The 14,890-nt window shown below is 36.3% G+C and overlaps 2 protein-coding genes across 2 annotated transcripts; both read right to left on the bottom strand.

The window, feature by feature from the left end:
- Positions 1-4,101: 4,101 nt before the first annotated feature.
- On the bottom strand, positions 4,102-5,353 carry LOC133128283 (trace amine-associated receptor 8b-like). The gene is made up of 3 exons (XM_061241670.1): positions 5,334-5,353; positions 4,639-5,053; positions 4,102-4,452 (listed from the first exon to the last, which is right to left on the bottom strand). Exons 1-3 carry the CDS (start codon positions 5,351-5,353, stop codon positions 4,102-4,104), a joined length of 786 nt encoding a protein of 261 aa, XP_061097654.1.
- Positions 5,354-9,470: 4,117 nt separating this feature from the next.
- LOC133129765 (trace amine-associated receptor 13c-like) lies at positions 9,471-10,811 on the bottom strand. The gene has a single exon (XM_061244044.1). The coding sequence runs from the start codon at positions 10,771-10,773 to the stop codon at positions 9,697-9,699; it is 1,077 nt and encodes a 358-aa protein (XP_061100028.1). The 5' UTR covers positions 10,774-10,811; the 3' UTR covers positions 9,471-9,696.
- Positions 10,812-14,890: the final 4,079 nt, after the last annotated feature.

The raw sequence follows: 14,890 nt of genomic DNA, 5'->3' as shown, positions 1-14,890 counted from the left end.
ATCAGTTCCTGTTGGCGACGCTCTTAAGCAGGATAAGTCTGATGAATTAACACAGGTCTTCCCTTGATGTACTTCTGTGAAATTCATAAATGAAAATGGTTGCAATGTTCCTGATTGATCAAATCTGAAATTCATCTTCATGTCAGAATAAGATGCAGTGTCATTTGTTCACCACAATCCTTCATAAGTTCTGCCTGACTGTTGCGTTATATTTATATGATTTTATTGGAGGCGTTTTTCTTTCTTTGTGCGGTTGCTAATTAATGCCCTTCATATTTTATCTATCGCACAGGGACTTACTGTTGGCTAGTGTTTCTCATCCTACGTAAACATTTGACTTGTTAATCAGCATAAGACTTGTCTCTCATAGTGTAGTTGATGTCTACTCATTTTCTAATGATCTAAATCAGAAAAATGAAGAGCTTGTTCAAATTCTGTGATTGCAAACCATAAAAAGATGAACAGAAAATGGAAACTTGTTTTTTCGTATTATTATTTTTCAAAATCACATGCATAGTCATTATATAAAAGTAGGCTAAAGGAAATGTAAGTGCAGTAAAGCCAGCTGTTTATGCAGTAGGCTATAGGGCCATGATACCTCACACTATTAAATGTAGAGGAACAACCTGGGCTTCCTCAGAAGTTAATTTGGCTAATTTGCTCGATGATCAGGGGAGACCAGGGAACAACATTTTTAGCTTTTCACTTAATTAAAAAATATATGCACATATTAGAGAAAATATTTCACCCAGAAGGATATACATGTATTTACTATGACTATAGACCATCGGTACAGTTCTAGGACATTACTGTTGAAAGTAACGGGAGTGTTTAATTTGTACAATTTCAAGTCAAACTGCCCAGCAATGAGAGAGAGCCATAGATGTAGAACATACTGAAGTCTCGTAATAGTACTAAAGACAGGCTCCTTATAGTTGCAGGTTGCTTAAATCCCAATGGGGAAATGGGCCTATTTCACGTTGAACATTATTGAATGGAAGTAAACAGATCCAGTGTATCGCCTCTTACGTTTTCACAAAACTTCAATTGCAAAAATGGTGCAATCGAGAGGAAAATGCTCCTTCTTTAAAGTAAATTCTAATATCCAGGTAAAATCCATCTAAGACTTCAGGGCTGAAGTAAAATAGGCCAACTGAAGACAAATTGTAGTCTACATAAAAGGAGAAAGTGAACAAAACATCTCTTTCATCTAGCTAGCTAACATTAACGCATTGGAGCTGCTTTATTCACAATCGGGTCTTTCTTTGATTTGTGTTGCAATCCATGTCCGAGCAATTTCACATTACTTAAATAATGAAAAACATACTTAATGTCAGAAAATTGATGGATTTTATTAACCTCTTTTAAGATTAGTAAATAGAAAGAAAAATAGAGAAATTTGAAATTGTTATATATACAGCTTTCTGTGTCATCACATCATGAAAAACAATGTGTCCAAAGCCTTACTTTTGCAATATGATGAGAATTTAAAGGACAATTTTCTGGTCCAAATAAAAGCAAAAACACTCAAAATATTTTGTCTCACTATTTGGGATAGTTTGAAGAAATATAAAATAATATTTTATTAAAAAGAACTTCTGAACTACTTCCTGTTTGAAGTGATTGTACAAAGAAGTGGGAATCCTGATAGGTGACCTACCCGGCACTCTCTCATACCATTTGAATGTTATTTGAGTGATTTTTATCTGCAATATCTTATTCGTGTAACAAACTGAGACGGATGTGTTGTTTAAGAGTGTAGTGCTTTAAGAAAACGTGTGTGTTTTTCGCTTGGGACACTACCCACATAATCAGCTGTGCTGCTCATCCCACAAATGTTATGCTCCTGTGTAATGTCCTGTGTTAGTTTATCATTGTTTATTATCATTATTCTTGTAATATATTATTTTTCATATTCAGGTCTAGTGTTCTGTTTATATTCATTAGTCTTTGCACTCGTCTTCCCCTGTGATGTCTGAGTCTGAATGTTTACTAGCCCAGTCACTCCCCTGTCTGCGTGCCCCACTATTCGGGTGTTTACGGTAGTTCTGGGGTTCAACCTTCCTTCCAATCTTGCATTCCTTACTTCCTGCTTTCCCTCCATTTCATCTTTGTACATAGCACTAATATACTAATCCCAACTAACATAGAAGTTGTACAGTACTAATTATACGACCACACTTATATGTTTGTCAAACTAACAAGCTAACATTCACTCGTTTTGGGTATTTGTAATTTTGATCACTTAACTAACTTATGAACGCATCTCAAGTTTCAATTCTGTTCTGTAACTCCACCTCCCTATTCTATCACTGATTACTTGCTTAGTTTCAGTGAAGTATTCGCACCTGTCTCTCCGTATCTCTGCATCTCCTGATTCTCTGCAATTGTCTACTTCCTAGTCCGTAGCCGTTTGTATTACGTGTGTCTTTGTGAATCCAGTCCGCGTTTTCGTTTCCCCCTCGTTATTGTGCTATTACCCTTTCATGTGTCTCACCTGATGTTTATTTGTTAGACCGCCCTCACTCCCATGCCCCGCCTAGTTTGTTTCATTCCCCTGTGTATTTATACCTGTCCTTTTCAGTTGCACCCTGCTAGTTCGTCTTGTCCTGTTTTTTTAGTCCCGAGCCCTTTATTCCTTCCCCCAGTTCTAGCCTCCTTGTTCCCGAGCCCTTGTTCCTGAGTCCTTGCCCTTGTTCATCTGGATTTCCTGTTTTGACCCCTGCCTGCTTCCCTGGACTCTTCCTTGGTTGTTGTGGATATCTGTACCTCTGCCTTGTTGGACTGACCCCCTGGTTTTTGACATTGGCCTGTTTTTTGACTCCGCTCTGTCTGCCCCTGCTTTTGCAATTAAACCTGCCATTTTTTCTGCACCCCTGTCTGCTTTTGGTTCTTCTGTTCCCCCCGGCGTAACAACAAATGCATGCTCTTTACCATTGGAACACCATTGTAAAGGGAAATTAACAGGCTTTCCAATTATATAAGATGCAATGCTAATAATACAGTGACAACAGAGATATGATCACCAAACACAAATTTCCAAACTTTTTTTGTGGAGTTCATATAAAAAGGACAGTCCTGAGAGTAATAAGGCTGAGTATTGTAATATCCATGTTAAAGTTAAAAAAGAACTACAGTTAGCTAAAAGCCTATTTGAAATGTAAATTGCACAGATACTAAATGTAGTCAATACTGTAGTAGGAAAAGGAAAGTTAAAAAGGAGGTTAAATGCATTAAGAATAACAAAGAAGAACTGCTGTATAAGAATAAAGATATTGATGATGCCTTAAATGGCTAACTTTGTTGAGAGCTTTACCAGGGAATAGGTTACTAAGAGGCCAGAAGGCATATGTAATACTCAGAATGTCTGGAAACAAGGTAATACCAATATGCAAGAAAAGGTACCATACTGATCCAGGAAACTACAGGCCTGTCAGTCTAACTTGTAAAACATATAAAATACTTGAATCTATTTCTTGAAAATAATAACATTTTATGGGACAGCCAACATGGTTTTCATAAGGGTAGGTCATGCCTGACAAGCATTCTTTGAGGAAGCTACGAAGTGTTTTCATGTTAGCAGGGCTTATGATATTGTATATTTAGATTTCCAAAACATATATCCAAGAGTAGTAGTAGGAGGTACCTTATCTGAGCTTTTTATTTAATTGCCTCTGTACTCCACAATATGAGATTTGTAATAGAAAATCACATGTGGTTAAAGTGCACATTGTCAGATTTTAATAAATGGCATTTTCATACATTTTGGTTTCACCATGTAGAAATTACAGCAGTGTTTATATACAATCCAACCATTTCAAGGCACCATAATGTTTTGGACACATCAATTTTATGTAAATGAAAGTAGTCATGTTTAGTATTTTGTCACTTATCACGAAATCATGGTTTGCAAAGGATATCTGTGATCTATCACCATCATCAGAGTTTGGATATCTTATTTTCAGATTGTCCTTCAAGTGATAATAAAACTCTTTGCATTTAAGACAAATCTATGACACGTTGTTAGGTCATATTTGGGTCTGTACAGTTGAGGTCAAATTATAAAGTGTGATTCGTTTATTATAATATAAAGCAAACGTTTTATGTTTCTTTTGCAAGCACATTCATCAGAGAAGACTCTGTAGCACATATCCTAAGTGTTAAAATGAGTTTAACAGACTTTTGAAACCATGAATAGAATAGGGCATAAATTATCGGGTTGATTGCAGAATTCATATGAAGTATACTTACTGAATGAACAAGTGAAAGATACACAGAAGGTTTACTTAAATATTCATAAAGTACAGCACTAATAAAGTAGGGTAGTAAACACAGTACGAAAACGGCTACAAAAATTGATAGAGTTTTTGCTGCTTTCCTTTCAGATGCCATTGCATTAAATTTTTTGCTATCTGACTGTTGTTTTCTGGCACATGTGATGTTATTTGCATGCTTTTTGGCAATAGCAAAAATTTTCAGATAAATAAGTATAATTGTTGCGAGTGGCACAACAAGTATTACAAAAAAGTCCGCAGTGACCCATTCTTGAGACATATAAACAGCACAGTCAACACATGTAGTATTTCCCATCATATAATTCAGACTGCCATTGCAATAAACAAGCATTGTATTGTATACCAATGCACACAACCAGATAATCGATATGACCCTCATAGTTAGCTTCACTGTCATTTTACTGGAATAAAGAAAAGGGTTGCTGATGGCAAATAATCGATCCACTGCAATCAAAACTACACTATAAATTGACACACAAGTTGCATAAGTCAGAAAAGAAGATACACTTTTCATGATGCAATTCAATCCACCAATGCACCAGTAAGGATCTACTAACTCAATAAAATAGAAAGGCATTACAGTTGCCCCAACCATAAAGTCTGCCATAGCCAGAGAGAGGAGGATGAAGTTGGTTGGTGTGTGGAGCTGCTTGAAGTGGCAGATGGAAATGATCACTAGTAGATTTCCAGAAACTGTCACAAAAATAACTGCTGCTACACACATATACAAGAGCGCATCAGTTCCTGTTGGCGACGCTCTTAAACAGGATAAGTCTGATGAATTAACACAGGTCTTCCCTTGATGTACTTCTGTGAAATTCATAAATGAAAATGGTTGCAATGTTCCTGATAGATCAAATGTGAAATTATCATATATCTTCATGTCAGAATAAGATGCAGCGTCATTTGTTCACCACAATCCTTCATAAGTTCTGCCTGACTGTTGCGTTATATTTATATGACTTTATTGGAGGCGTTTTTCTTTGTGCGGTTGCTAATTAATGCCCTTCATATTTTATCTATCGCACAGGGACTTACTGTTGGCTAGTGTTTCTCATCCTACGTAAACATTTGACTTGTTAATCAGCATAAGACTTGTCTCTCATAGCGTAGTTGATGTCTACTCATTTTCTAATGATCTAAATCAGAAAAATGAAGAGCTTGTTCAAATTCTGTGATTGCAAACCATAAAAAGATGAACAGAAAATGGAAACTTGTTTTTTCGTATTATTTTTTTTCAAAAGCACATGCATAGTCATTATATAAAAGTAGGCTAAAGGAAATGTAAGTGCAGTAAAGCCGGCTGTTTATGCAGTAGGCTATAGGGCCATGATATCTCACACTATTAAATGTAGAGGAACAACCTGGGCTTCCTCAGAAGTTAATTTGGTTAATTTGCTCGATGATCAGGGGAGACCAGGGAACAACATTTTTAGCTTTTCACTTAATTAAAAATATATATGCACATATTAGAGCAAATATTTCACCCAGAAAGAATATACATGTATTTACTGACTATAGACCATCGGTACAGTTCTAGGACATTCTTGTCAAAAGTAGCGGGAGTGATTAATTAGTACAATTTCAAACCAAACTGCCCAGCAATGCCATGAGTGAGAGAGAGCCATAGATGTACAACATACTGAAGTCTCGTAATAGTACTAAAGACAGGCTCCTTATAGTTGCAGGTTGCTTAAATCCCAATGGGGAAATGGGCCTATTTCACGTTGAACATTATTGAATGGAAGTAAACAGATCCAGTGTATCGCCTCTTACGTTTTCACAAAACTTCAATTGCAAAAATGGTGCAATCGAGAGGAAAATGCTCCTTCTTTAAAGTAAATTCTAATATCCAGGTAAAATCCATCTAAGACTTCAGGGCTGAAGTAAAATAGGCCAACTGAAGACAAATTGTAGTCTACATAAAAGGAGAAAGTGAACAAAACATCTCTTTCATCTAGCTAGCTAACATTAACGCATTGGAGCTGCTTTATTCACAATCGGGTCTTTCTTTGATTTGTGTTGCAATCCATGTCCGAGCAATTTCACATTACTTAAATAATGAAAAACATACTTAATGTCAGAAAATTGATGGATTTTATTAACCTCTTTTAAGATTAGTAAATAGAAAGAAAAATAGAGAAATTTGAAATTGTTATATATACAGCTTTCTGTGTCATCACATCATGAAAAACAATGTGTCCAAAGCCTTACTTTTGCAATATGATGAGAATTTAAAGGACAATTTTCTGGTCCAAATAAAAGCAAAAACACTCAAAATATTGTGTCTCACTATTTGGGATAGTTTGAAGAAATATAAAATAATATTTTATTAAAAAGAACTTCTGAACTACTTCCTGTTTGAAGTGATTGTACAAAGAAGTGGGAATCCTGATAGGTGACCTACCCGGCACTCTCTCATACCATTTGAATGTTATTTGAGTGATTTTTATCTGCAATATCTTATTCGTGTAACAAACTGAGACGGATGTGTTGTTTAAGAGTGTAGTGCTTTAAGAAAACGTGTGTGTTTTTCGCTTGGGACACTACCCACATAATCAGCTGTGCTGCTCATCCCACAAATGTTATGCTCCTGTGTAATGTCCTGTGTTAGTTTATCATTGTTTATTATCATTATTCTTGTAATATATTATTTTTCATATTCAGGTCTAGTGTTCTGTTTATATTCATTAGTCTTTGCACTCGTCTTCCCCTGTGATGTCTGAGTCTGAATGTTTACTAGCCCAGTCACTCCCCTGTCTGCGTGCCCCACTATTCGGGTGTTTACGGTAGTTCTGGGGTTCAACCTTCCTTCCAATCTTGCATTCCTTACTTCCTGCTTTCCCTCCATTTCATCTTTGTACATAGCACTAATATACTAATCCCAACTAACATAGAAGTTGTACAGTACTAATTATACGACCACACTTATATGTTTGTCAAACTAACAAGCTAACATTCACTCGTTTTGGGTATTTGTAATTTTGATCACTTAACTAACTTATGAACGCATCTCAAGTTTCAATTCTGTTCTGTAACTCCACCTCCCTATTCTATCACTGATTACTTGCTTAGTTTCAGTGAAGTATTCGCACCTGTCTCTCCGTATCTCTGCATCTCCTGATTCTCTGCAATTGTCTACTCCCTAGTCCGGAGCCGTTTGTATTACGTGTGTCTTCGTGAATCCAGTCCGCATTTTCGTTTCCCCCTCATTATTGTGCTATTACCCTTTCATGTGTCTCACCTGATGTTTATTTGTTAGACCGCCCTCACTCCCATGCCCCGCCTAGTTTGTCTCATTCCCCTGTGTATTTATACCTGTCCTTTTCAGTTGCACCCTGCTGGTTTGTCTTGTCCTGTTTTTTGAGTCCCGAGCCCTTTATTCCTTCCCCCAGTTCTAGCCTCCTTGTTCCCAAACCCTTGTTCCTGAGTCCTTGCCCTTGTTCATCTGGATTTCCTGTTTTGACCCCTGCCTGCTTCCCTGGACTCTTCCTTGGTTGTTGTGGATATCTGTACCTCTGCCTTGTTGGACTGACCCCCTGGTTTTTGACATTGGCCTGTTTTTTGACTCCGCTCTGTCTGCCCCTGCTTTTGCAATTAAACCTGCCATTTTTTCTGCACCCCTGTCTGCTTTTGGTTCTTCTGTTCCCCCCGGCGTAACAACAAATGCATGCTCTTTACCATTGGAACACCATTGTAAAGGGAAATTAACAGGCTTTCCAATTATATAAGATGCAATGCTAATAATAGTGACAACAGAGATATGATCACCAAACACAAATTTCCAAACTTTTTTTGTGGAGTTCATATAAAAAGGACAGTACTGAGTAATAAGGCTGAGTATTGTAATATCCATGTTAAAGTTAAAAAAGAACTACAGTTAGCTAAAAGCCTATTTGAAATGTAAATTGCACAGATACTAAATGTAGTCAATACTGTAGTAGGAAAAGGAAAGTTAAAGAGGAGGTTAAATGCATTAAGAATAACAAAGAAGAACTGCTGTATAAGAATAAAGATATTGATGATGCCTTAAATGGCTAACTTTGTTGAGAGCTTTACCAGGGAATAGGTTACTAAGAGGCCAGAAGGCATATGTAATACTCAGAATGTCTGGAAACAAGGTAATACCAATATGCAAGAAAAGGTACCATACTGATCCAGGAAACTACAGGCCTGTCAGTCTAACTTGTAAAACATATAAAATACTTGAATCTATTTCTTGAAAATAATAACATTTTATGGGACAGCCAACATGGTTTTCATAAGGGTAGGTCATGCCTGACAAGCATTCTTTGAGGAAGCTACCAAGTGTTTTCATGTTAGCAGGGCTTATGATATTGTATATTTAGATTTCCAAAACATATTTGATAAGGCACCACATGACAAACTCATGATCAAAATGAGGACAGTAGGAATTACAGAAGCCATTTCAGAGTGGGTTGGGAACTGAACACAAAGAGTAGTAGTTGGAGGGACCTTATCTGAGCAATTTATTTAATTGAGATTTGTAATAGAAAATCACATGTGGTTAAAGTGCACATTGTCAGATTTTAATAAAGGGCATTTTCATACATTTTGGTTTCACCATGTAGAAATTACAGCAGTGTTTATACACAATCCAACCATTTCAAGGCACCATAATGTTTGGGACACAGCAATTTTATGTAAATGAAAGTAGTCATTTGTATTTTTTCACTTATCACGAAGTCATGGTATGCAAAGGATATCTGTGATCTATCACCATCATCAGAGTTTGGATATCTTATTTTCCTTCAAGTGAAAATAAAACTCTTTGGGAATTGGGGAGTGGGACTAGATTCTGCTGTAAATTATGATGATACAGTATGGAACACATCTGTTGGCTAAATAACTTTAATGGAATAGAATCAAAGCATATTCAGTATGATCACATTGCAATAACATGAAAGTAATTAAATAGAATTTGATACATCTGTGATAATCCTGCAGAGGAATTCATTGGATGGGAAAAATGCAAGAACAATGTGAAACATAGACAAATCTTTAATCATAATAATAATAATAATAATAATAATAATAATAATAATAATAATAATAATAATAATAATAGCTTTATTTGTATTGCACCTTTCATGCAGACTGCAGCTCAAAGTGCTTAACAAGAAAAATACAACCAAAAGGCAAAAAGAGAGGAAAAGCACTGCAATCATAATCAGTTATAAAGATTTGAAACATAGAAACAAGGAGAACAAAGATAAAAAATAATTTAAATGAAAACATAAAAACAGAAAATAAAAACAAATAAAATAGAAAAAGAATACAATGTATATTGAAATGAAAACACAAATAAAATAGTATAAAAGAGTCAAATCATGACAAATTATAAAGTTTGATTGTTTCATTATAATATAAAGCAAACATTTTATGTTTCTTTTGCAAGGACATTCATCAGAGAAGACTCTGTAGCACATATCCTAAGTGTTAAAATGAGTTTAACAGACTTTTGAAACCATGAATAGAATAGGGCATAAATTATCGGGTTGATGGCAGAATTGATATGAAGTATACTTACTGAATGAACAAGTGAAAGATACACAGAAGGTTTACTTAAATATACATAAATTACAACACTAATAAAGTAGGGTAGTAAACACAGTATGAAAACGGCTACAATAATTGATAGAGTTTTTGCTGCTTTCCTTTCAGATGCCATTGCATTACATTTTTTGCTATCTGACTGCTGTTGTCTGGCACATGTGATCTTATTTGCATGCTTTTTGGCAATAGCAAAAATTTTCAGATAAATAAGTATAATTGTTGTGAGTGGCACAACAAGTATTACAAAAAAGTCAGCAGTAACCCATTCTTGAGACATATAAATAGTACAGTCAACACATGTAGTATTTCCCATCATATAATTCAGACTGCCATTGCAATAAACAAGCATTGTATTGTATACCAATGCACACAACCAGATAATCGATATGACCCTCATAATTAGCCTCACTGTCATTTTAGTGGAATAAAGAAAAGGGTTGCTGATGGCAAATAATCGATCCACTGCAATCAAAACTACACTATAAATTGACACACAAGTTGCATAAGTCAGAAAAGAAGATACACTTTTCATGATGCAATTCAATCCACCAATGCACCAGTAAGGATCTACTAACTCAATAAAATAGAAAGGCATTACAGTTGCTCCAACCATAAAGTCTGCCATAGCCAGAGAGAGGAGGATGAAGTTGGTTGGCGTGTGGAGCTGCTTGAAGTGGCAGATGGAAATGATCACTAGTAGATTTCCAGAAACTGTCACAAAAATAACTGCTGCTACACACATATACAAGAGCGCATCAGTTCCTGTTGGCGACACTCTTAAACAGGATAAGTCTGATGAATTAACACAGGTCTTCCCTTGATGTACTTCTGTGAAATTCATAAATGAAAATGGTTGCAATGTTCCTGATAGATCAAATGTGAAATTATCATATATCTTCATGTCAGAATAAGATGCAGTGTCATTTGTTCACCACAATCCTTCATAAGTTCTGCCTGACTGTTGCATTATATTTATATGACTTTATTGGAGGCATTTTTCTTTGTGCGGTTGCTAATTAATGCCCTTCATATTTTATCGATCGCACAGGGACTTACTGTTGGCTAGTGTTTCTCATCCTACGTAAACATTTGACTTGTTAATCAGCATAAGACTTGTCTCTCATAGCGTAGTTGATGTCTACTCATTTTCTAATTATCTAAATCAGAAAAATGAAGAGCTTGTTCAAATTCTGTGATTGCAAACCATAAAAAGATGAACAGAAAATGGAAACTTGTTTTTTTGTATTATTTTTTTTCAAAAGCACATGCATAGTCATTATATAAAAGTAGGCTAAAAGAAATGTAAGTGCAGTAAAGCCAGCTGTTTATGCAGTAGGCTATAGGGCCATGATATCTCACACTATTAAATGTAGGGGAACAAACTGTTCCTCGGAAGTTAATTTGGCTAATTTGCTCGATGATCAAGGGAGACCGGGGAACAATATTTTTAGCTTTTCACTTAATTAAAAAATATATGCACATATTAGAGCAAATATTTCACCCAGAAAGAATATATATGTATGTATTTACTATGACTATAGACCATCGGTACAGTTCTAGGACATTACTGTTGAAAGTAGCGGGAGTGATTAATTTTTACAATTTCAAACCAAACTGATGGATTTGTTTTTATTAACCTCTTTTAAGATTAGGAAATAGAAAAAAATATTTGAAATTGTTTTATATAAAGTACAGCTTTTTGTGTCACTAAATCATGAAAAACTGTGTCCGATGCCTTACTTTTGCAATATGATGAGAATTTAACCACATACATTTTAAAGGACTATTTTCTGGTCCAAATAAAAGAAAACCTTGTTTACTCATTGTCTAGATTACTTTTTCAAACTAAGGTCACCTGCAGTCTACAGGCGGCCTGTAGTGTAGTGGTTAAGGTAAATGACTGGGACACACAAGGTTGGTGGTTCTAATCCCGGTGTAGCCACAATAAAATCGGCACAGCCATTGGGCCCTTGAGCAAGGCCCTTAACCCTGCATTGCTCCAGGGGAGGATTGTCTCCTGCTTAGTCTAATCAACTGTACGTTGCTCTGGATAAGAGCGTCTGTCAAATGCCAATAATGTAATGTAATGCAGTCGACTACTTCTGGGTTTTGCTAATACTATCTAAATTATATACACACATTTCGGTAGCAACCCAGAACATACACCTGATAAGGTTCGGTCAGGAACACCAAGTGACTATAGTTCCTACTAGAGGTGAGTTCAAGGTAGCAGTTCACGGAGAACTGTTTGCAGCAAATAGTTACTGTTAAACTTTCGTAAATTAACATTCCATTTAGTTCGCCACCAATGCACCATTTTTAATACAAATGGATGCGACTTAGATCTAACAATGCCAGCTAGCTGATTTGTTGCATATCTGTGATTTACATTTTAGGTCAGAACAAATATTACATTGATTAAAGTGTATTTTAACAGCCAAATAATTGTCAGCTTTTGTTCTCTTTGCGTCTTCTCCGTCGGCAGCCATTTCTGTTCGTGGCGCACTACCTTTTCAAATTGTTAGCTGAAGTTTGTGGTGAACAGAAAAAAGTTTCATATGTTCCCTAATGTTTGCAATCTTGAACACACCTCTGATCTCACAATGATAAGATACTAGATATAGTTATATATAGTTATATCCTTAATCTATGATCGGGAAAGTTCACGGTACTTGTCTAAAACGAATACTCGGATCACCCAAGTACAAAGGTTTATTTTATTTGAGTTAGTTAGCCTTTGTTAAACAGCAACGCTAAGTTAGCTGAATATATTGTTGATTTAATGTTAGTGCCCGATAGTTCTTTTTGTGCACTTACGTAGCTAGCTAAACATATTAATTTAGAGGCGTTTTATCTCTCCATTTTTCTGCTACGAACTGTTCGGAGCCACCTCCCGCTTTATTAAGCCGTGGTTTTTGGTGTCTCCACCTGGGCAGTAACTTCTTTATTTAGGGAGAGAGAAGGAGATAGTTTGGGGTAGAAATGTGGCCTGAGCTATGCAATGGGTGTAGAATGCTCACTCAGCTTGAAAGCGATTTCCTTAAGCCGTTTGTCTATCATCGTTGTCAGCTCACCGATTGCGTAGTTCAGATTTGGAAGAGTTCTTGGAACTACAGTGGTGGCCAAAATTATTACACCTGATAGATCTGAAAATATTGACCTTTTCTTGCCTCCAAAACATTATTTCATCAGTTTCCGACACACAGTTCACTTGAGTTGTGGTGTTGATCTCGTCACGCAGTTCTCGTGAGGTCTTTCTTCGGTCCTTAAGACTGAGAATTTTGAGATGCTTCACTTGTATGTCTGAAAGTTTCTTTTTTCTACCTCTCCCCTTTCGGTTCTGGTATGAATTGGTGGCATCATGGCGGTCTAAAGTGTACTTTACAGTGCTTGGACTGCATCTCAAGTCCTTGGCTATGCGGCGGTAACTCCAGCCAGCATCAAAAAGGGCCTTTATTCGAACCCGTTGCTCACTCGTTAGCTCCTTCTTCATCTTAGCCATGTTCAAAGAGCAACATGTGCTTCAAGACTACTTCTAGAGGCTTTGAATTTATACCAATTGGTGGTGTGGCCTCAGTGACAAAACCCTGATGTTACCAATCACTTAATGAGCAGGATAGGCCTTGTACATTCAAAAGAATCACACAGCTGTGTCCTAAGACTCTTGCATCACCATAAATTTAACCACGATCACACCTGACAATGATTACACAGGTAATTTGGCTTCTTCTGTGAAGGAACATGATTGTCTGACATTGACAGTGAAATAGGCCTAGCTTGTTTTTTGTATGGAAAATGACGTAAATCTCCTTATGATGGCTCTATTCTATGGTTTATAGAGCATAATGATGACTTTGTAGATATTTCATTTGTTTTATGGGTATTTTAATGGCCAATTCAACAAAAACAACTGAAACCTCTTAAATATGCCAAGTGTTCTAATCATTTTGGCCACCACTGTATATAGTATGTCCTTTAAGGAGCTGGTGTGCATGCCACAGGGAGGGCGGGAGACTTCAGACCAGGCACTATAAGAGAGTTGGGTGACAGTAGCGCACAAGCAAAGAAAAGGGCGTGCATACCACATGGGCATTTTCATACTTTTTCCATTGGGAGTCAGACAATTATTCAGGAGAAACAACCCTTGAAGTGATCCATCCATATCTGCTGGATACCAGACATCAGCATGATGGCTTAAGGCTCATCTGATACCTTGGACGCTTGATGACGGAAATCCATTTAGCCAAGAAATGTGTTCAATTCTGTATTCGGATAATTTACAGCTGAATCTAGCCCCACCCTTCAATTCTCACAGAGATTCATTCAAATGCAAAGAGTTTTAGTACTGCTTGTAGGGCAACCTGAAAATAAATTAGAAAAGAATTAGACTCTGATGATGTTGATAGGTCATAGACATCAGGAAGTCATGACATGACAAGGATATGACAAGGATATGCTACTAAGTACAACAAAATGACAATTTATAATTTGTCCAATTATTTTTGAGCCCCTAAAACTATGTATAAAAAGGAATGTAATTCCTATACCGTTCAACCTATTTAGATGTAAATACCCTCAAATTAAAGCTGAAAGTCTGCACTATACTTCCAACTCCAATACCCTGTGGTAGACAGCTAAAATAAGAAGGGCCAGACTAGTCGAAGCTGACCGGAAGGTAACAGTAATGCAAATAACTATGCATTACAGCAGTGGTAAGCAGAAGAGCATCTCTGAACACACAACATGACAAACCTCTAAGTGGTCTACAGCAGCAGAAGACCAATAAGTCTAAAAAAGAACTTTATAAATACATAATAAAGTGCTCACTGAGTGTATATACTAGTTCTTTTAAATATTAAAAACTTTTTTTATTTTGGAATGGACACAGTTTGAAGTAAGTAAGACTATGGATAAACTCCTTAAAGATGTATGTTATATGATTACATTATAATCCACATAAAGAAGCAAACATGAAACAAAGACATTTTGTTTAAAAAAAACTTGCATCAACACTCACA

This window comes from Conger conger, chromosome 5, assembly GCF_963514075.1.
Source record: "Conger conger chromosome 5, fConCon1.1, whole genome shotgun sequence".
Lineage (NCBI taxonomy): Eukaryota > Metazoa > Chordata > Actinopteri > Anguilliformes > Congridae > Conger > Conger conger.
This window is presented reverse-complemented; position numbering and strand designations above follow the sequence as displayed.

Bases quoted from the DNA above. Each gene is read 5' to 3' on its own strand.
- LOC133128283 (XM_061241670.1), bottom strand. From the start codon at position 5,353: ATGAGAAACACTAGCCAACA. The intron at 5,054-5,333 runs GTAAGTCCCTGT...ATCCTGTTTAAG, and splicing joins ATGAGAAACACTAGCCAACA to AGCGTCGCCAACAGGAACTG. The intron at 4,453-4,638 runs GTATACAATACA...ATTGCCAAAAAG, and splicing joins TTATCTGGTTGTGTGCATTG to CATGCAAATAACATCACATG.
- LOC133129765 (XM_061244044.1), bottom strand. From the start codon at position 10,773: ATGAAGATATATGATAATTTCACATTTGATCTATCAGGAACATTGCAA.